The 24,133-nt window shown below is 34.7% G+C and overlaps 1 protein-coding gene across 2 annotated transcripts in view; it reads left to right on the forward strand.

The window, feature by feature from the left end:
* Positions 1-19,053, forward strand: part of LOC149580260 (serine carboxypeptidase 1-like) — a 94,799-nt gene extending 75,746 nt beyond the window's left edge. The window contains exons 2-14 of one of the 2 annotated variants that reach the window (XM_089790135.1): positions 6,741-6,886; positions 7,434-7,507; positions 7,804-7,926; positions 8,021-8,123; positions 9,462-9,499; positions 9,656-9,754; positions 9,953-10,030; positions 10,131-10,382; positions 10,995-11,063; positions 18,023-18,144; positions 18,318-18,431; positions 18,600-18,645; positions 18,753-19,053. In XM_089790135.1, coding sequence (XP_089646261.1) covers positions 6,741-6,886; positions 7,434-7,507; positions 7,804-7,926; positions 8,021-8,123; positions 9,462-9,499; positions 9,656-9,754; positions 9,953-10,030; positions 10,131-10,382; positions 10,995-11,063; positions 18,023-18,144; positions 18,318-18,431; positions 18,600-18,645; positions 18,753-18,836 — 1,348 coding nt within the window. In that variant the 3' untranslated portion in view covers positions 18,837-19,053. The remainder of the gene's footprint in view (positions 1-6,740; positions 6,887-7,433; positions 7,508-7,803; positions 7,927-8,020; positions 8,124-9,461; positions 9,500-9,655; positions 9,755-9,952; positions 10,031-10,130; positions 10,383-10,994; positions 11,064-18,022; positions 18,145-18,317; positions 18,432-18,599; positions 18,646-18,752) is intronic. The other variant, XM_089790139.1, reaches the window with a different exon arrangement.
* Positions 19,054-24,133: the final 5,080 nt, after the last annotated feature.

The raw sequence follows: 24,133 nt of genomic DNA on the forward strand, positions 1-24,133 counted from the left end.
CCTTCCTTGCTGTCGTATCCGGTCCCATATGACCTCCAGCCAATCCTTCATGGGATTCTTTTAGAACTCCTGGAATTTCTTTCTCCATCACATACCTCCTTAGTATTCCATTCGGTCCCATTTTATACAATAACCCTTCAATTAGCTGGAGTGTGCTACTTTTTAAGGCAATTTTCCTCCTCTCCACTACAGGCATTTCTCTTGGGAAGGTTGTTGTTGATAAGTATTGTCCGATTTTTTCATACCATTGAGGTAACACCATGATATGGAATAGGTGTGCATTTGGAAAGTCCTCACACACCTCACTACTAGAGGCTTCACCTGACTTGATTCTTGACAATTGATCAACAATTACATGAGTATTTCTTGGCTGGACTATGATTTTAAATGTAAACTCTTGTAGTATAATTAGCCATCTACTTACTCTCCCTTGGATCACCGACTTGTTTACTAAGTACATTAGTGCTTGGTGGTCAACAAAAAATGTAAAGGTATAGCTAATAAGTAATGTCTGAATTTCTATAGTGCATACACCATACCTAATTCTTCCCTCTCCGTGGTACTATAGTTTCGCTCTGCTTTAGATAGAAGCTTGCTTGCAAAATATACAGGATGATTGAGCCCTTCCTTCCCTATTTGTGCCAACGTGACACTTATTGCATAATTGGATGCGTCCATATGGACACAAAATTCTTTGTCCCAGTTGGTATATATGAGAATAGGGTCCCTAACTAATCTTTTCTTTAGTTGTTGGAAGGGGTCTTCCTGCTCTTCCTTCCACCCAAACCGCTCTCCTTTCCTAATTAATTTCTCCAGTGGCATTGACACTTCGAAAAATCCTTTTATAAACCTTCTATAGTATCCTACATGGCCCAGGAATGATTTGATACCTATTACATTCGACGAAGCTTCCATTTCCAAAATCACCTTGATCTTATCAGGATCTGTCTTCAATCCTTCTTTGCACACAATATGCCCAAAAAGTCTCCCATGTGAAACCATGAACTTGCATTTTTTCGGATTGAGGGCTAGTCTTGCTCGTCGACATTTCTCCATGCATCTCCAAGAATTTTGAGGTGTTGCTCCTGCCCACCGTAAACCGACCACTCATCTAAGAAGGCTTTGAAATTCCCCATTGACATGCCATTGAAGATATGTAGTATGATCCTCTGGAACATGGCTGGTGCATTGCATAGTCTGAAGGGCATCTTATTATAGGCATATACGCCGTCTTCAACCACAAATATAGTATTTAGTTTATCTTCCTCCGCAATGCTAATCTGATTGTACCCTAAAAATCTGTCCATGAAGGAATACATCTCATTGCCGGCTACTTCCAAAATGCTATCAGTGAACGGAATTTGGAATGGATCTTTTATCGTCACCGCATTCAAACATCTGAAATCTACACATATTTGAATTTGAGCACCATCCTTCTTGAGTGATATGACTATAGGAGATATCCATTTAGTTGTTTGTACTTTGAATATTATCCTTGCTTCTAACATCTTTGTGATTTCTTCCTCGACCCTTTCTGCATAGTTTTTATTCATTCTATAAGGTCTTTTTCTCATTGGTCTTGCTTCGGGTACCAATGGAATCTAATGGACACACAGTTCCGGGGGTACTCCCTTCAAGTCTTTGTACATCCAAGCAAAGACGTCCGCATACTCTAGGAAGATTCTAAGGGTTGTCGCCTTCAACACTGGGTCCCAATAATCTCCTATCTAGATTTCTTTAGGTTGATCTGCTTCTTCCAGGTTTAAAGTTTGGAGTTTGGCCTCCTTGTATTCCACCTTTTTTTCAAAAATGTGTGCAGGTGTCTTGTTGAGAGATACCACCCCTTCCTTATACTCTATGTACCCTTCTGGGTATCGTTCTTCCAACTCAAATTCTTGTACTTCCAACTTATTACATTCTGCATGGAAAACTTCATAGTCTCTCTTTTGCCAGTGAAATAATCCATTAAGGAAACTTGTGTCATCTTCTAAGCATTCCTCTAATCTAAGTACTCCTTCCTCATCTGGTTCCATCCCTCCATAGTCTTCTCCTTCGGAGTATGATGCCAAGTCCTGACTTACTGAATGGTTCTTGAGATCTATGATGTACTTTCTATCTTCAGACTCAATAGATAGAGTGTTCTGTTTCTAGTTATGGGTAGCTTTTTCTGCGACCAACTATCCTCTTCTTAATAAAGCATCGTACCCTTTCTTCTCTAAAGTGATAACCACAAAATTCTGAAAAAATTGTTGCGTACCAACTATGAATTTTTGTCCCATCAACATTCCTATACTCTTGATTCCATGTTGGTCAGCTCCCAATAGTTGAAATGTTGGCGGCCAAAGTGTAGGTTTCCCTATTTCCTTCCATGTTTCTTCTAATAAGACATTTACGCTGTAACCTCCATCAACAATAGTATTTGAAAGCTTGCACCCTAGTATCTCCATCTCGACTATTGCTGGTGTTCTCCCCATTCCTATGGTAAACAGGGTATTGTCTTCTGTCTGTACTGCTCCTTCCTTCTCTTTCTTTGAGGTTGTCCCTTTCAGGTTTGCCCCCTTTGTTAGTGCTACCTACAATTGGGGTAATATTTCTAATAAATCACCTATTTTCACTTGGATAGTAGTTTCCATTACTTGTCTCACAATATTCGGTAAATCCCTACTGGAAGTAGGCTTTTTCTAGCCTTGTCTTTCCTTCCTCTCCCATGCTATCTTGAATGTCTTTCTTTGCGTCCTGAAATCTTTCTGTCTCTGTAATAGCATCTAGATAGGTTAATTTTTTGGCTTGCATCTCGGTGACCACAAGAATTTTGCCTTTTGGATCTTCAATATCTAGCATATTTACCCCCTTCTATCTTGAGCAATTCACATCCTCATGATTGCCTGGCCCACACCATTTACAAAGCATCCCTCCATTTTGTCCTCCTCCGCTTTGGCAATCTTGTGCAAAATGTCTCCATTCATTGCATCTCCTACATTGGATCATTGGTCTCCCCTTGGAATCATACTGGAGTGGATGCTATGGTGTGTTGTTATTTCTGTTATTGTTGCTATTATTATTACTTCCTCTCTCGTTATTTTTGTATCCTCCTAGTGAGGCTTCTATATTTGTGTTCTTCGGAGGAGTGAAGGGTGGTGTAGATTGCTCCCCTTGGGTTAGGAATACTTGAGCGCTCCTTGTTTTTAAATTGTAGGGGCAATCTTTAATTGCGTGTCCCAATACCTGACAAATCTCACAAAATGCCTTCTTCGGGCATGCTCCTTTTGTATGGCTTTCTTTTTCACAATCAGTGCATCAAAGTTCTCTCCCTTCTTTCTTTTCTTCTTTAGTCCCTGCCACTTCCTTCATCAATCGCCTTAGGCCTTTTCTCAGGGCTTGAGTGGTTATGGATTCTTCTTCGCTTTCTTCGGAACTTTCACTCGCTCTTCTATGCCTTCTTGCCTTGGAAGTTTTACTCTCGCTTTTTGTCCATGGCATTAGTACACGCATCCACAAAGGTTGATGGTGGGACTATCTTCATCTTTTTCGTAAGTGACGGTGTTAATCCTTCAATGAACCATCATTTCTTTAGTCCATCTGCTGATTTGTTATCTCCAAATCGGTATACCAATCAATGGCGATACCCCTTAGTGTGGCCGGGAAAGCTTTTAGCTATTTTGCTACGTCATTTTCTCCGTTCGCTTCCCATAGTGTTATGCATGTTTTACAGTGGTGAGTGGGGTCCTCCGCGCCATCCCCTGTGAACCTTGGCAATTTTTGTTTGTCTATTGCCACTAGGTGGGGCTTTCTTCCTCCTGTCAGAACACTTCTTCTGGATGGAACACCTCCTCCCGATGGCACACTCCCTCCCGATGGAACACTTCCTCCTAATTGGAAGTTTGTTCTTGACGAGGAACCTGATTCTTGATTACTGAAAGTATCTTCTTCTTCCGGACTTTGCTCCCATTGGAGATCTCTTCGTGCAAGTGTCTCTGGATTTTTATATCCTAACTTGCTGGTGTCTCCGAGATGACCAAATTTTCAATGCCTTCGATTGTATGCTCGATCAACCCTTCTTGGATTTTGGTGGAATCCCCTTGTCCTTCCCTCAAGTTATGACGTCTCTCTTGTTACTGGAGATGTAGTTTCCTCAAGGAGACTTCTTCCTTAGTTTCTTCTCCTTGTAGCTGCCTTGAATAAATGTTTGGAATTAGGGGCATGAATCAATTTTATTATCTGTTTCGCTTTTTGGAATTTTCACATTCCTCGCATTCCCTGGTCCTCCTTTCCGCAAACTACTGGAGTATTTGTTGTCTCCTTCATTCCCTTTGTGTCTCAGCTCAAATTGCGTGCTGACAGGCGAGGCCGTTGGTGGCACTGAAAGCTTTTCATGTATCGTACCTTTAGGGATTGTTCTCTCACGAGCTTCCCTTCGTACGTACTAATTGACCGCAACTTCCCAAGTTGTCACCAAATCACGTGTCAACTGATCTTCCTTGGTTATTTCCTCCTCGTCTCTGTCACTATTTGTTACTTGGATGAGCGGTACAAAGGGCCTTCCCATTACTCCATCTTGCCGACCTCTAGGTTCGGACTTAGGCAATGACGCCAAAAATGTAGAGTGGAAATATCACTCAAGTTCACAGAGATATGCTATCATACAGAATAACACAATTGAGATACACATAATTAAAACACCGAATGTACCATTAATACCACAATACTAGTAGGCGAGGAAATGGTTTCTTTATTAATACCAAAAACAACATGAGTACATTGACAATATTCCAAGTACTTATAGAAGGGTTGGTTGGTTGGAAACCAACCGACGCATTTCCACACCTCCTAACTACCCAGCCCGACTAGCTTTAACGAGTACTAAACACAATATTTACTTTATTCTGACTACAACAATATATACAAAGTATTACAGTGAGGCTCATTGCCAAACTTCCAACCAAGATACACCATCTCAGGGCAAGATACAAATGAGTTGCTACAAAGATTCACTATCTCCAAGAACGATACAAAGGACTTGTAGAGGATACTTGGTATCTGAACAAAAGATATATCAGAATAATTACGATGTATAAGCCTTCAATGTATTGCTTCCAGTAGTCTCCCTTTAATGTAGCTTCTCTTGACTCATTGCCTCAAGCAACCATTTGAGAATTTTGCACCAATATTCTCAGTGCACACATCAACCATCTCAAATTCATATTCCAAAAGTCACACACATTCCACTGAATTGATCTTCTATATATACTATTCAGATCATTACAAAACATTAATTAGGTTGGCCAAAGCAAGGGACAAAAGGTGATCCCAACAAGTCAACCACAAAAATATAATTGTGGTGAAAGTGGTCCTATCTAGGAGGCAGGGAGGTTGTAAAACACCATATTTCATCTTCCAATGTAGTGACGACATTAAATACATTGGGGCAATTGCTCAAAATCGGTGACACAGTAACACATAAATTTATCATGTGGCACATCACTGGTCAACTCAAAAGCTTAAAAACTAACTGAATTCTCTAAAAGAAAATTACAACAAGGTATAGTAGGACTTCAATACTACTCATCACAATCTTCAAGACTTATTCAAATCCCCAAATGAAAATCACAATTAGGACCAAAGACCCTGTCAGCCACACGTGCAAAAGTAACCTTGAAAACCAACAACAAGACACAATCCAGCACTATAGAAAACAATTACTGCCATGTGAACTGCATGAAGATGTTCCTTGAACATCTAACATCATTCCCAAGAACATATTTCATGTTCACATGTTGACCAAAGTTACCACAACTATTCTGATACAAACATTTTCATAGCCAAATGGCCAAGAAACGTAGTTGTAAAACACATCATAAACGCACTTGTGGTACATTTCATTACCATGAACTTGAAATGAGATTTTTCACAAATATTACAAGACTTCTCTCCAAGGTGCAACCCAGGAAACATCAATGCGAATATATGCAGAGCATTGTTTTGGACAATTTCTGATAGATAACCAATGTGCCAACAAACTATGTATACCAAAGTGTTTTGTGGCAACACTAGGGACCTTATAAAATGGGAGTGCAACATCCACAACATGTACAATCTATTTTCCAAACTGCAAGCCATAGCATCGAAATTAGAGAAATGCAGAACATTCTTCTAGCCAGCCAACTAGACTCTTCTCAGCAAATTCAACTGTTACATGTTTGCAGTGAAGTTAGTGGTTTCTGATAAATGACTTGTTGGTTCAGAAGAGAACTTTGTTAATATAAAACCTATGAGGTTCATTCGTAACTTCAAAAGGTTAAAGTGTCTACTGGAAGTTGTTTGAGATATCTCAGTTATTCATTGTGCATTGTTTCTAAATAGTATATCTGTTTCAGTGTTTTTATATATGGATTAGTTATATATGAATTGAGAAGAGGTTTTTATTTATGTGATATCATAAGGAAGTTCTAGTTGAATCAATACACCAAAGGTTAACCTTGCCATCTGCAGAATCAGACGAAAAACTTGATATGTAAAAAAAGTTGAAGTATATGATTATTAAATCTTTAATGTTTATAATTTATGGAATTGTCAAACGGGTAGTCATTTATGGTAATAAGGTGCCTTGAGCTAAATTTTAGCTTACTTTTGAGCTTCAATTTGTTTGCTTATGTTATTTCTATTGGTTGTCCTTTCAAGTCCCATTAACCTGTTTCGGTCATCTACATACATGAACATAATATCTTTCTTACATTTCACAGGTATATAACAGTCAGCGAGACTCATGGTAGAGCTCTCTTTTATTATTTTGTTGAATCCGAAAGAAATCCAACCAAAGACCCAGTTCTTCTGTGGCTAACTGGTGGTCCTGGTTGCTCAAGTTTCACTGGATTTGTCTATGAGATTGGTTAGTTAATTGGAATGTTGAATTATCATTATTGTTTTTTCCTGATGCTCTAACATTGCCAATGATGGTTTAACACTTTCCAATTAAATAAATATCAACACTAGAGAATCAAGAAAATAGGTGCGAGGGTAGAATAACAATTCTTTGGATCGGCTAATTTGATTTCTAAGGGTCCACTCTTGCCCCATGTTGCGACAGATTGAGAATATAATCAGGAAAACTAGTTGAATTTGAGTGCCTTGGATACTCATTTTGCCTCTTAGACTATATAAGATGTAACAGTACCTAGTAACACAACAGTCCTGAAATAAGATGCTATTTGCAACCATAACTATTGATTATATTAAATGAGACTCTCACACACTACTGCATTTTCCTAATATATAGGTTGTTGACTTATGTCCCTGTGTATTTATACTGACAATTTGAAGTAACACCAATGGTTTTCTTATGCTGCATGAAAAATTAGAATGGTTGCTACAGTCTTTTTTCTTTTCTGTTCCTTTTATATTGGCTTTAAATGCAATTGTCCTCTCACTTATTGCAGGCCCAATGTATTTTGATCTGAATTACACTGGGGGTTTACCCAAGCTTATTGACAATCCACATTCTTGGACTAAGGTCTGATTTATCAGTTTTGTTTCAGTTAAAACACTTTTACGACGATTTTTTTATCTCTCGTATTGTATGCTCAGGCCAAGAAGGCCTATTATGACCCTATATAGCTCTTTGCAGATTGAGTCTTTTAACCATGGATCTCTATAATCTGTTTCCATGTGGTTAACTCTTTCATTTCTAAACAATTACTGGAATGCAGAGTGTATTCCTAATAAAAATTCTTAGTGCCATTGAATGAAATATCACAGCAGTTTTTTTCTTTCATGTAACATTTCCACTAAATTGTTTTGCATTCTTAGGTGTGCAACATTATTTTTCTTGATTCTCCAGCTGGGACTGGGTTTTCCTACTCCAATACTACGAAGGACTACATTTATGGAGAGTTTAAGATCGTTGCAGATGCATACACCTTTCTTATTAAGGTATCCAGCTCTATCTTATAAGAAAAATAATTTCGAAGAGTGTCAACTTTAAGACTTTCAGCAAGCTGAGCATAGCTTATTATGTATGATGCAGTGGTTTGAGGCATACCCTGAGTTTCTATCTAATCCACTATATATTGGAGGAGATTCTTATTCAGGCCTTATCGTACCCATGTTGACACAGAAGATAGCAGATGGTATTACATGGACTCTGCACTTCGTATTACTTTATTTCGAATATTTTATTGTTTCTCTCAAGTAATGTGAGATTTTTTAATGTTACTAGTATTAGAAGTTGACTATGATTTTTACTTCAATATTGCTCTGAAATATGGAATGCAAATATTAACGACAAAATATTATGTTTTAGTGCTATGATCCTGAAATCTGAGATAACATTTAAGCAATCATTTTTTTGTTTAATATCTGACGCCATGGAAAGTGTTTTAAATCCAAGTAAGGGATATTTAGTTATTTATCAATTTTTTTATTTTTCAAATATTTAAGATCGCTTAGCCGTGGTTTTCATTGGAGCGGTAGGACTGAAGTGTCATACAGTTTATTCGTGTCTATATTACTTCAACTAATTCCCTACAAATGGGGGATTTTGTTCCTGATTTTATTCAATTTACAAGCTCCTCTTGTGAGACTTCTACTGTCCAACTCGTCTTCATTCTTGCGAAATCTTCTGCCTGTTATCCTCCAACATAGTCCTTCAGCTTGAATGCTTTTTCCTCCAGCATGCCCCTCTAGATTGAATGCTTTCATCTTCACACCTTCAATCTCCCAGAAGGCATCTCCTTCTTTCCAGAATATAACTTAAGCTTATAAATTCTTGTCATCGAGTGTGCTCCTCTAGCTTTGAACACTTTCTAGCTTCTTACCTCGAATTTTCTCCTGCAGGGCGTGTTCTCATCTTTGGCATACTCTAGCTTGAATTCTTCTCATGTTTGATCTTCTCGTACAAGGCAGCTATTTCTCCAACATGCTCCACAAGCATCACCTATGATATAAATCATAACTACAATATCAATCGATTGAAGTGGGACTATTACTTAAGAATGCCTATCATGCTAAGATGTCATTTGGTGGGAATTGAAACCTGATCTCCAACATAACAACCAGGTGGTTCTACCTTTGACTACTTGACCTTTGATGAGAAACGTTAAGCATTTTATTTAATCTTTAATCAATAAATTTTCTCTTTATGATAGTAGTTTATAAGAGAGATAATCTTGTTATTTTTCGTATCTATTTCTACTAGAAAATACTTCAAATAATGAATTAGCAAGGAATGGTGTGGATGAATTTACCCATAAAATATTCAGTTGAAAATGGAAGTACAAAATTCTAGGCCAGATGTCCAATCAGTACTGTATTTTGGAGAAATATGGGATTTTGAATGGTCTGTTAGTTGTGTAGAAATTGTGCCTGTTGGTAACATAGCTTTACTTAGAGAAAAGTTGTGGCATTTGTTTTTCAGTTTAAGATTTTCATGCTTGCTTTCTAACATTTATTTCCTTTCCTTGTAACAGGTATTGAAGCCGGTGCAAAACCAATCCTAAATATTAAGGTTAAGTTATTCAACAGAACTAAGTGAAGGCCAAAGTTCTCTTTTTCAGCACCTCCAATATATGTTTTTGGCTGTGGACCAACTGTTTTTCTTGTATCACTATCTTTTCAGGATTAGATGGTCTGATATATTATGTCTTGAATTGCTAGTTTTCAGGGCTATCTGACTGGTAATGGGGAAACAGATAAAATATTTGACAATTCACAGATGCAATTTGGACATAGAATGGCCCTCATACCCGATGAATTATATGAGGTTTCCATACACGAGATCCATTGAAAGCTTAAATATTGTCTGTGAATTATGCATTCTTCATGCACACATGCTAATTACAAGGAAACTTACATGAATAGTAGTTTGAAGTGGAATTTTTGGATAAAGATATGCTATTTCAAATATCTGATTCATTTAATTGTACTATAAATACTTGATATGACATTTCTTATATGACAGGCAGCAAAGGAGGCTTGCAATGGTAATTTTTCATCCACGAATTCTTCATGTCAGTCCAAAATACAGTCAGTATTTCAGGTGAAATTCACAACCCCTACATTCTATGACTGCTGAATTTTAGTAACCTAATTTCCTGTTCTCTTTCTAAAACTTGTTCTAATATTTTGTTTTGAAAAAGCAATGTCTTTCTCATCTGAATAATGCTAATATCCTCGACCCAAGTTGTTATCCCATTACAATGAAGAAAGAAAATGTAAGTGGTCAGAAAGAATCGGCAAAGAGATCCAAGAAGTTGGAAGAACTGGATCAGCTCAATGGAGCAAGGAGAAGATTGTTTTCTCAAGTTTGGTCCACAAGCTTCACAGGTCAAATTGGATTTCTGCAAATTCCCCTTCAACTTGGTTATGAAGACAAGCCTTGCCCTACTCTGGTAAATCAACTTCATTCTTTCTTGATCCATAAAATTGGAGGGTTGGATAACAAAAGCAGATAGTTTAATTCATCTTTTTGCACAACATTCACATAATCCACAACTTTGAGAATACAAATTATAACCTGCATTGAAGCTGGGAACATACATATTAGCATCGAAAACATGGTGCCTTCATTGATTTATGCTAGGAGTGCTAGGAGATCTAAGAAAACAGCATCCTTGTTTGAACAAATTTTAAGCTATTGCATAGTGCATTTTGCACTTAGGCACATATTGGAAGCATACTGAGTTTGCAATGTAGCAGGATTTGATCTCCAATTTTCTTTTGGGCTTCTTGTATAGCTATTCAATATTAGAAGAGTATAATATTTGTACAATGTATATGCTTAATATTTCCATCTATGCAAACTTCAGACTGTAGCTATTATTTTTTCAATAAGATATCCTTAAACAGAATAGTTGTTTGCCTGGATTGATAAACAAACTGGATTTTTTTCATTGAAGGATTGTCCACTTGCCATGTTGATATGACTTGCTTGTGGTAGATGTTTAGTTATAACCACATACTGTATACATTCTATTAATATAATGCTTCGTATTGTGAAACAGAACAAATATACCCTTTCAGATATCTGGGCAGAAAGTCCTTTTGTCAGAAAAACAATTCACGCCCTACCGGTAATCTCTTTAACTCACTTTCTGCTATAACAGATGAACCAAATTTAATGTCCTTATTTCCACATTGTTAGAATTATATGATGCTAATACCATTGTAAATTATTATTTAATTTGTTGAGTTATGATATTATTGTTACTTTTGAAAATGCAGGCAAAATTACTCTAAAATAAACCAATTTATAATGTGCACAGTAAAATATATATAATAATATTGTTAATTATTCAGAACTACAAAGTAATTGTGCAAATGCTTATATATAGGTATTGTGTTCTCATACTTCCCAAACTACCCTGTACTAAAATGACTTTATTAAAATTCAAAACTTCGATTTTCCCAACATCTTCCTTAAGGTTTACATTACACTCAACAAAACATAGTGATTGAAATAACACAAATACATATTCTTTGGAAGCTTTTCTTTTAATAAATAGTAATAATGTTGGACCATGCAGAACCCCATCAAGCTGCCTTGTAACTCTCATACAGGTGTAGTTTTAGAGCTATTTTTTGAGTTCCTGGATTACCACCTCCAGAAACACCAGGAACATAGATCTCCCAAATTATTGGGCAACAATCCATGTCAAGCTACATCCATAGTGGTCCATTAAGTTGTTTCACAAGCCTCATAAAGATATGATTCCCAAGATCCTTTGAAAGACTTTTGGCAACAATGTGTGGGTATTTAATACTAGATCTTTTCCTAACTTCAAAAAATAAACTTCACAATAGATGGATTCTTCAATACTGTTAGCACAAAAAATTAAAACAAGTTCTTATGAGTCTCATACAAAGCACCATCTCTAAGCAAGAAGCTAGGTTGATGCGATGACATTCCTATAGCATCTAGTGCCTCTAGACTCTTGTTTGACAGTTGTTAGTCCCCTTACCTTTAGAGGTAGCGGTACAATTGCTGAAGCTCAAGCAGCACAATCAAGATTTTCAGGCAAAAGAATGTTGGGTCCAACTGAAAATGTATCCATTTAATAACTATGTTTCCTACAAGAAAACAAAAGAAGATCTCACAAACCATCTATACAAACAATTTTTAAAATGAAAAGATTAAATTCATATCCTCAAAGAAATTAAGCTTTCACTTGTTGTAATGTTCCGTGCGGTGCAGTTGGAGGTCCGTATGGCAGCAATTGGAGGGGCATAGTACGGTGGAGTCAGTAGAAGTACGGTAGGGGAGGGTTGATGGCTGTATGTTGCACAAATAGGAGACTGTACGGGGTATGGAAAAGGTAGTACGGTGGCTTAATGAGAGCCGTATGGTGGGGGAAGAGAGGAGGATGTACGGTGAATGCTGGACGTCCATACGGTAGGCCGTACTTGGTGTGGATGAGTGACAGGAGCAATGTACGGCAATGTGTATGGAGGGTGAAGGTTGTACGGCCAAGGAAGAAGCAGTACGGGAATGACGAGAGGCCACACGGTTAGGTATCCAAACCCAATACAGAATACAATCTGGTTCATACACAAAACACAATAGATCTTGATAAAATCCACACAATAATAGAGACTTGGATGCGAATAATAATTGCCGAAAGATGGTGCTCCTATTTGCCAGGATTGAGCGAAGAATTACATGCAACAACGGAATAGGGCGAGGGATGAATCCCACCGAAACCGCAAGGCCAAATAGGGAAGATCTTTCACTTCCAAAATGGAAAACAATCTAGAACTCCAACAGGAATTCGCAGTACATAGAAAATAATCCAAAAGCATACTAACTACAATCTACATGCGGTGCTTAAATACCCTTCGGATAAACACCCCGAACATTTACAAAAATAGCCGATGGTCAAAACCTAGGGAACAATTAATTAAAAATGGGTCCGAGATATACTAAATCAATCGGAACCCACCAATACAATCATTAATAATTTGGGCCCCAAATTAATTAAAATTGGGAACATTACAAATCCTTGCCGCCCAAAAATTGCTTGTCCTCAAGCAATTTGCAACTCCAGGATCCCAAACCATGTGTGGAGGTCGATAGTTGTATCTTTTGAGTTCTTCATGTAGCATCATGATCACATACACACACTTAGGAAAGGAGAGTAAAAATTCATCAAACTTTTGCTGCACCACTCTGATATAAACATTGTCATGTCCTGAGTCACCAGGATCCCAAGGATGCCAATCATAACATACATCGATGTCATCATGTTCATCAATCTCTTCGGGTGTGGTCATACACACAGACGCCGATGTTGGTACAAACCCAACAATTCTAGCTATAGATAAAACCTTGGCGGCACATAAAATCCTGGTTGAAACCTCGATGATGGATAGAGCCTTGACAATGAGCAATCTCAACGGTTGTAGTTGCGCTGGCAAACACACAATGATGACATAGATGACCATAACGATGACGTCAGACACAGACTCGGTGTTGGTGACAGATACAAACGTAGGGTCGATGATAGGCACAGACTTGACATCGGTGACGAGCATAAACTCAGCGATGGACACAGACTCGGCATCGGTAACAAACACAACGACAGTGACTAACACAACGATGGTGACAAACGCAATGACGACGACGAATACGACATTGGTAATGGACACAACGATGGTGACAGATGCAACGGCGACGACGAATACAATGACGATAATGATGGTGACGGGTACAAACTCGACAACGGTGACAAACACAATGACAAAGACATACACGACGGTGGCAGACATAACGGTGATTGACATAAACTTGACTATGGTGATTGACACAACAACGGTGACAGACATGGCGATGGACTTTGCAACAAGCATGGTGACGATGATAGACACAGTGACGGCTACGGTGACGGTGACGAAAACAAACACAACTATGGTGATGGATACAACCATAGTGATGGGCATACAACTTTGGCGATGGACATGACCACGGTGATGGACATAGCTTCGGGAATAGACACACAACCTCCACAACAACCTTGGTGATGGGCATAACTTGATCTATACATGTCTTCACAAGATCTATGCAAGCAACCTCTTCATTTTTTTGGTGTTCTCCCCAGGTTGGTGTAGAAGAAAGATTTAACAATTCCTCTTGGAGCAGCCCTTTAATAATGCCTTCCTTCTGGTGTAATGCATCGTCCTTATTACTACCATCTATTTTCTCCCACTTGTGCAAATGAGATATTAGTTTTTCTTTACAATGCTTGAAAATATGACTGACCAATCTACATGTGGCTATAGAGGGGACACATTCAAGATTACGAATAGCCCATAACATAGATGTGATGGGTTGGGATATTTCATCCATCTCCTCAATGCACGAAATCATAAGGCTCTCCATAGCAATTGAAACCTTAATATCATGATCTTCCTTGATGGTGGCCAAAAAGTGATTAAACATGTTGTCGACCAAATTTTGCAATTCGAGATCTAAGAGGAGGTTACCCATTTTAGCATTTGCACAATTCTCCAAGATTGTAGATTTTCTGCAAAAGGGATCAGCACTAATGTCATCTAGCCTCTGAAAACTGTTAACAATCAAATGCAAGATCTCTATCATGGTGTTATCATCATATGGTGTTCTAGGAGCCGAAATTCTTAAGACCTCATTGAGACATGCTGCAACTACCAACCTTTTCCCCTTGTCCCGGTGTCTTAAAAGCTTGGGTTGACTTAAGGCATCTTTAATCGGAGAGTGGATTGTTTGTATAAATCTTGAAGGTAATTGGTTAACCTTACACAAACATACTTCCAACAAATCTAATGGAAGATCAACACCTTCACTAAGCTCTTTGCCAATCCCTTGTAGTGTCTTCAACCACCACTCTCCATCGCTACTTGGTGCCATAGTGCTATCCCAATCCCAAAATCTCTCAATCATCCCAACAGGCTAGCAAGATCATTTGCTCTGATACCACTGTAATGTTTCGTGTGGTGCAGTTGGAGGTCCGTACAACAGCAATTGGAGGGGCATAGTATGGTGGAGTGAGTGGAAATACAGTAGGGGAGGGTTGATGGTTGTACGTTGCACAAATAGGAGATTGTACGGGGTAAGGAAAAGGTTGTACAGTGGCTTAATGAGATCCGTATGGTGGTTGTAGGAGTACAGTGGGAGAAGAGAGGAGGATGTACGGTGAGTGCTGGACGTCCGTATGATAGGCCGTACTTGGTGTGGATGAGCAACAAGAGCAATGTACGGCAATGTGTATGGAGGGTGAAGGCTATATGGGCAAGGAAGAAGCAGTACGGGAACGATGGAAGGCCACACGGTTAGGTATCCAAACCCAATACAGAATACAATCTGGTTTATACACAAAACACAATAGATCTTGATAAAATCCACACAATAATAGAGACTTGGATGCGAATAATAATTGCCGAAAGATGGTGCTCCGATTTGCCAGGACCGAGCAAAGAATTACATGCAACAACAGAATAGGGTGAGGAATGAATCCCACCGTAACCACAAGGCCAAATAGGGAAGATCTTTCACTTCTGAAATGGCGAACAATCCAAAACTCCAATAGGAATTCGTAGTTAATAGAAAATAATCCAAAAGCATACTAACTACAATCTACATGCGGTGCTTAAATACCCTTCGGATAAATAACCCGAAGGTTTACAAAAATAGCCGACGGTCAAAACCTAGGGAACAATTAATTAAAAATGGGTCCGAGATATACTAAATCAATCGGAACCCACCACTACAAACATTAATAAATTGGGCTCCAAATTAATTAAAATTGGGAACATTACACCTATTTCAATGATGTGACTACACCTTTATCTATCCAAATAAATAATATTTTTAAATACAAAACAAGTCACTTCAAATTAAAAATAAAAATAATTATTTCTTACCAAAACCTCTACATAGGCATTCATTGTACACACGAGATGACAATACTTACATGTAAAAACAAAATTTATCAGCAGCTTCTAAACTGAATACTATGACCCTACCAGATCCTTTGAAGTATTCAATAATCCACATGGTTAGGTTGACTACATATGAATTGACAGGGAATCCCCCAGTCAACGCTTCTTACCATCAACAAATTAATGACTTTCAACATCCTTACGAGCCAGTATTAATGCCTGTTTAAAAACTTCAACACAACAATAGAAAAGTAAAATGTTAAGCCATTTTATTAGCATTATAATCCCAGCCTCCAACGTAATATAGGAGCAAGAAAAACAAATAGAAGTTCAATGCTGTTTGTGCCTATGTATTCATGAAAATCCTTCCTCCTTGATTGTGTCAGGAGAATTTGTAAGATGGAAGCAAGTGTGAAAATATTTTTTAACCATTGGTTCTGATATCATCTTACACAAATTATTACATAACAAGGTTGTATAGAGACGGGTCCAGTTACAGATAATCTTGTTTTTCCAAAACAAGAGATGAAGTACTTTGGGTATACATATATAGTTGAATATTTTATAGAATGACATTGAGTTTTTAAAACAAGAACAGTGATACTGTTTACTACCAAACATTAACTTTGAGAATTGTGTAAACAAATTAAAATGTCATAAAATCATTGTAGCAAAGTTCAAAACTGATTAGTGATTACATATTGAAATAAGCTTAATAAACAACAAGCTGATATGCAAAGAAAAAACCGAAACAAAAATCAGAAAATTTAATTAAGGTCCTCAACTATGATGTTCTCCACTGAATGCTCAGTACAGAATACACTCCCAGAAATATGTATACAAATGCCCATGCAACTATTTTACAAAATAATCTAATTAATCATATACACAACAAAAAATTATGCAAAAAATTATGCAGTATTATTATTAATCATTGATAGTTTACCATGTTTGCACAAATGCTTATATATAAGAATTTGTAATCTGGTCAAACTTTAACTTTTCTACAGAAAGTAACTTTGTACTAATTACTAATTTAAGTTACTAAAGGGATTTTATTAAAATAAAGCCTTACTTTTCTAACATTATTATAATTTCCAATATCTTTTTGCTGCCATATTATGGCTATGTAGTTGCCCTTAATAAAATATTATGACTTTTTACTATGTAGTATAGTTTATATACTGCTTTTAAATCATTTGTAATTGTCCTGTATTTAGTAGAGTTTAGTAGAGTGGTGTCATTAATCACTTTATACTTCCACAACATGCATTCTCATGACAGTATACTTGTAGAGTATTTGTCATTGTTATGATAACGATCGTTCAAAGTATTATGTATGTTTATTTACATACAATAAAACCTGTCCAAGAATCACAGCACAAATCCTCAAAAGCCACGCATTATTATGATGGTATATTTTTAGAATAACAGTCACGGTTGTTCAAAGTATTATGTATGTATATTTACACACAATAAAACCTGCCCGAGGATTCACAAGGCATAGTACAAATACTTTGGACTATGAATAAACATGGCAAGTCTACATTTCTCATTTTGACTTGAACTTGGGACTCGGCAAAAAATTAGTAAATTACAAAAATTTGAAGTAAACTATTAATGCAGGAGAAGCATAAAAAATGGATTTAGAGAACACACGTTTATTTTGAGTAGTGCAACTTGAATGAGGGTTGACTTGGCAAATCAAAAGCATAAATGAGGTGTAATTAGACTAGAGAAGTCCGAAAAATAGATGAAACATTCATAAAAAATAGAGGAAAAAAGGTTGTTTTTCTCATTTCAATTCAAATAAAGAGAATAAATCTGCTTTCTACTTTACATAGGGTAAAACATTTTTCATTTTTATAGAAAATATTTGCAGAAACATAAGTGACGTGTAGAAGATAATGTTAAGTAAAAAATGCAAAAGAACAAGTTTTATCGTTTACACAAACACGTGTGGACTCACATTGAACTACATATTTTAGTGTCATAATCTATTATCTATAATTTTGTGAACTCTTCTTGTTTTATAAATCATAATTTTATGTTCAAATATTTCAATGTAATGAGAAATTAATGACCAGTGCTTGCTTTCTTTCTCTTCACTTCCTCATAGGAATACGTTACAGGGGTGTGGAAAAGATGTACTCCTCGTTTTAAATATAAACGTGACCTTGAAAGTGTAATTAACTATCACAAAAATTTAACCAAGAGAGGTTATCGTGCTTTGATCTACAGGTAAAGTGCTACCATATGAAAAAAAATCTTTTCACACAATGTCATGTTTATTATAAGGCTTTCGAGTTTTCAATTCATCCAGTTTGAAGTTTCTTGTGGTTGCAGTTATTTCAATACTCACCAGTGCAGTTAAGATTGACTTTAATCATTAATGTATTAAAATGTCTTAATAGCGGTGATCATGATATGGTTATGCCATACGTTGGAACTGAGGCATGGATGAGATCATTAGGGTATTCAATAGTTGAGGGATGGAGGTCTTGGTTTGTAGATGGCCAGGTTGCTGGGTAAGACTACAGAGGTTTTTAAAGATGGACTTAATATAAAGTTGGTTACTTTCTGTTCAATACTGATAAAAGGAAAGATTTAAGTTTGTGGCATGTGAAAAATTATGGTTGTTTATTTATTAATTATTTATAGAAAGAAATAATGATGCTTGCTTTTTTGGTGTCTAGATATACAAGAACATATGATCACAACCTAACATTTGCCACTGTGAAGGTGAATGATCTAATCCAATTTGCATCGAAAGAAAAACTTTTTTTGAAATAAGAGATAGTTGATTTGTTTAAGATTCTAAAGAGCTAATAATGGAACATGTTTTATAGGGAGCTGGACACACAGCACCTGAATATAAGCCTAGCGAAGCATTCTCGATGTTCAAGTCATGGATCTTTGGAAAGCCTCTTTGAACGTTCATATAAGATATTATTATTGTCTTATTTGAAAAAAATCATTTGAAATACATCATGAAAACAATGAGGTGCAACCTCTTTTCTCAAAGTATGGAACTCTGGGAAGCCTTTATTTTTATTTAGTATGTTTTTATGCTTGTTAAAAAGTTCTTCATTAGAAGTACATTTATAGAAATAATGAGGGGTCTAACTTTAACCTCATTTCTCTCATAAAGATGCATCTTCTAAATCCTAAGAAATTAGGAAGATGATCAAGATATTAATTTTATTTATTTATGGAAGAGTCACATCCCAAGAAATTAAATAAGACAACAACTTGAACCAATACAAATGTGCAACAAGAGTAAGAACAATAAGAAGAGGAGACGGATCTCTGATTTTAGATTTATAAAATGGTCTAAAACTCTATTCTATGCCTTTCCGTGATAATCCGATTTGTCAATCTAGACAATCACTCGTCTGAAGTAATATTGAAGGTATAAAATGTAATCATTGATGTTTTCCTTGGACCTAGACCAATAAATATATATTCCTGCTAGGAGACAAAAAAAGTTTTATTATAGATGATTTAAAATGATCTCAATCAAGGAGTGCATTGTTGGAGAAAGGGTTTTAAGAATTGTTTTCTAGGCCTTCTAAAAACAGACAATTTAGAACCAATGATTTAATATTGTGTTAGAATGTGAATAAGGTGGTATATGACAACCATGGAAGAATAATAATCTACAGATTCATACTAAGAAACTGCCACGACATCTGATTGTCCTAATGAATCTGCATCATTAAATCTTAGACTCTTCAACAATTTCCGTGCAAAGTAGTGGAGAGGCTACTAGTAAGAAAATAATTTGTCCATAAACTCATCGCCATTTATGACATGATTGATCCCACATATAATAAAATCTAGAAATTTTTTATTTTAATGCATAAACCCTCATTTTTCTATCTTTTGTTAGCTTACTATTGTAATATGTAAGCATTAATTGCTGACTGGACTAATTAGTTCTCTGCCTCAACAACTAACCTCCTTTGATATCCATAGTTATTATACCGAGCATTTATTATACTTTCAGATTGGTAAAGAGATTTCGGGACAACCAGAAAAAAAAATTAGGGGATCTCTGCTGCTTATATGCACCTGAAAGCAAAGAAAAGAAGACATCAGTTAAACAAAGGAGCAACCTGGGCAATAAAGTGATAGCATTTGTTTTCAAGTGCACTGATGTATATTCCAACCTTGTACCGACCTCTTCACATTTATACTCATTATAGGCCCAAATTAAACTCTTCAATCAATTGTACCAACATATTTTATATTTCCAAATGTCCACTCAAACCTTTAATATGTTTTTCCCCTATTGGGTTCCCATGCATTGAATTCCCGAGTATACATGTTTTATGTCCTTTGAAATTTGAATATTAGCTAACTTGACTGAAATACTCCAATCATGGTATTTGGGTCTTTTCCACTGGACTTTTAATAGTTTTCCCGGCTTCCCTAAAATCAAGATTGTTTAGATACAACTCTTAATTGCATCAAGTGGAACAACATTGAATCATAAGTTCTTAACTCGTTCATCATAATATACCTTTTGATAAGTGCATTTTCAACTATGTGGACTTGTTCTTTTTCTATAAGACAAAAGAGTAGCAGGTCTCCTGCAGCTGCTTACCCCATGTCCTTATGTGGCTACAAAAGTGTGCTTTGTGCTTAAATTTATACAGCTCAGTGTTCCCATACATTTTCCAATCACGGAAAGGGATAATTTGGAATCTTTCCCTACTTTTGTGGAGCAACCACGACTTAAAATTTATAAATAAGCACTGGAAAAAAGAGGGGGCTGAAATAAGCAGCCGCTACTGATTGAAAAAAATGATGGATGGCTCCACAAAATATTTTCCCTCTCATTTATCTTTCTTATTTTTTCTCAATACATTTTTTTACAAGATTTATTATTAGAATTGTATTTAACATTCTATTTAAGTCTGCCAGAAAAATAAGCAGCAACAAAAATCAATAAGCATGGGGCTACCTGCTCCACAAATTGTTGTTAGAAATGTTGAACATTAGTTGCTATAGTTGCTAGCCAAAATAAACTTAGGCTAGGGTCGCATGGGCACCTGCTTCCTTGAAAATAGAGTGAGTGCCCTTGAGAATTTTTAGGAATATCTAAAAGGAAGTGGTCCCTTGAATTCTATATGTGAAATAGCTTCAAAAAATTAACTACTAATTTTAAAACTAAAAAATATAATTTCTTTATAAATTTCTTTAGTGGGTTTATATCATTTTGGTGAGAAAAAATGAATAGTAGGTTTTGACAAGTGGGAGATTTCTTCCCTAAGCTGGTGGGGCTATTTCTAGCCCCGTCCCATTTTCACCGGTCAAATTAATGGGGCTAAAAAGTTGAAGCTCCTATTTATAGGAGTAAATTCCAAATAAACTTGTAGTCCTCTTAAAAAATTATCATGGGGTAACTTGCTCAACAAAAATAGAGCCCAAGCCCCTCCCATGCGACCCCTACCTTAGCAGTCGCATGGGTACTTGCCCTCAGCTTATTTTGGCAAGCAACAAGTGCTCAATTTTTTTAAGGAACAAATTGTGGAGCTAATGGCCTCATGGTCATTATATTTTGTTGCTTATATTTTAGCAGCCATCATAAATAACATGTTTGAATAAAATTATTAATATTAAAATTTAGAAAGAAAAAATGGGAAAAAAAGAGGGAAATCAATTTGTGGTGCCATGTATGATTTTGTGTTATTTTTTGCAATAAACAGTCGTTGTTTATTCCAACCCCCCACTTTCCTTCCCAGCGTATTTTTCATTTTTAATCAATAGTTGCTCCATGAAAATTGGAAAAGATTTTGATTTATCTTTTCCATTAATTGGTCAATAGACTTTTAATGTGGGATTGCCCTTACATGTTTTGCCCGAAAATTTTGTCTCGCATTGTGAAACTGCTTTAAATGCCACAACACAACCTTTATAAACCCATAAAATCATTTTGCGGTAGTTGAAAAATCTATTTGCATTATGAAAATGATATCCAACATTATATATTTTAAATTTTATTTGAAAAAACTCTTCAATATTTTTTAATAGGTAAATTCATTATTATGATTATCTTTATTATTAATCATTTTGAAAATTAAAATAAGATTATAGAAAATGGATAAAATTAATTGTATAAAACCTAAAAATTATATTTTTTAGCTAAAAAAGATATGTATGTTTTTTGGATAAATTATATATTAGAAATTTATTCCTTCTTTAATTTAATTGTTCTTTTAACAATAAAAGTGAAAAATAATAATTTCTTATTAATTAAAATGTTTATTACAAATTTTCTTTTTTATTAATTAAAAATAATAATATTCTTGAGTGAATAAAATAAAATTTATATAAATGCAATGATAACATTTGAAGAGAATAAATTTTAATAATATCTTCAAGACTTTAAATAATTAATTTAAAATTACTTTTCATATTAAGAATCAAATAAATATTTTCTCTAAATTCTTATTCTTATAAAAAAAAAAATCATCTATTTAATTAATTAAAAAAAACTTAGTATACTAAAGTAAGATTACCTTTTTAACAAAAAACAAACGTAAAGATTATTTTAGTATTTTTATTACCATAAAAAATAAATATCATGTATTTAGTTAATGAAAAAACCAACATAAGATTTTTATTAATAGAAAAGGTATCTTGTCGTTTTTAAATTTATCTTTTTCATTAGTCATTTTGAAAATTAAAATAAACAATAATATCGTATAAAATAATAGTAGAATAGATAAAAATTAATTCTTTAAAACTTAAACTAACATTTTTTGAGGTGAAAAAGATACGTATTAATACATAAAGTATTAAAATTGTAAAAAAATCTCATTCTAATTAAAATAATATGCTTGAATGAATAAAATAGAAAAAAATTAAATGTGATGATAATATCTTCATATTTAAAAAGACAAATTATAATAATATTTGAAAAACTTTATTCACTAAATTTAAGATTACTTTTTATATGAACAATTAAGTAAATAGTTTCACAATATTTTATTTTCATAAAAAAAAAAAATATCATCTATTTAAATAATTCAAACAAACTTACATTAAAGATTATTTTATATTAAAAATTAAATATATTTTTTCTCAATATTTTTTTAAAATGCACTAAAAATTTTCTTTATTTGTTAATAAATAAAATAATCAAAATAAAATATCTTTGTTATTAAAGAAAAATATCAAAATTAAAATAAATAATAATAAGATATCTAAATCTGTAGAATACTAAATAAAGTAGATTTGTATGTTGTATTAATTGAAAATATATTATTTTAATTTTAATTTTGACAATAAAACTAAAATTTATATTTATATTTTATAATCAAAAGATCAATATAAATTGTCTATTTTATGAAATAAAAATACAAAAGTTAGAATAAATAATATAAGACTCCTAAATCTCTAAAATAATAAATAAAACAAAATATCATATATATATTTTTAATTTTTTAAAATTTCCTAAAACTATGTATAAATCTTGTCATGTGTTGAACTTCTGCATATAAATATAGCGTTAGAGTATTTCAAATAACACAAATTTGACAAGACTTGCATAATGAAATGTATGTTATGTATTTGTATGAATAAAGATCGAATTAGATTTTTAATTGTCAGTATTTTAGTAGTTGTCTATTTTGTATAGTGTTAAGAATCAATTGTCCATTCAATATATTGATTACTACTAATGAAACAGTTGTTGCAAGCACTAATATTCAAGATTTGTGAGTTTGTGTTTCAAGGCCCTTTGAATAGACCCAAGAGTTTTTGTCAGAGACAACTTGTCACCCAGTAATATCTAGTTGTGTTTTAGATTGTATTAATTTTTTGGTTTACTTTTTGATATGATTTCAGGTTCAAATTGGTCCTCTGAAAAATCTTGCAATTATTTTGAATTTAGTTTTAGTAAGTAATTATTACTTGAATCTTTAGATTTTTGGGGTGTAATAACATTTACTTTTCGAACTTTTTGATCAACATTTAATGGCTTTGTATGTAGAATGTTTCATTAGCACGTCTATGAAATATGAAAAGTATATTGTAATAAACACTTGGTTTATTTGAGCTAACTTTGATATAAACTATTTTCCTACAAACGAGAACCTTTTATTTTCATCAAAAGAAAAACTATCATCTATTTAAATAACTCAAATAGACTTAAATTTAAGATTCTTTTATATTAAAAATTAAATATATATTTTCTCAATATTTTTTAAAAATGTACAAA

The sequence above is a fragment of the Cupressus sempervirens genome, chromosome 1, assembly GCF_028749045.1.
Source record: "Cupressus sempervirens isolate cs-2001-9-10 chromosome 1, ASM2874904v1, whole genome shotgun sequence".
NCBI classification, from domain to species: domain Eukaryota; kingdom Viridiplantae; phylum Streptophyta; class Pinopsida; order Cupressales; family Cupressaceae; genus Cupressus; species Cupressus sempervirens.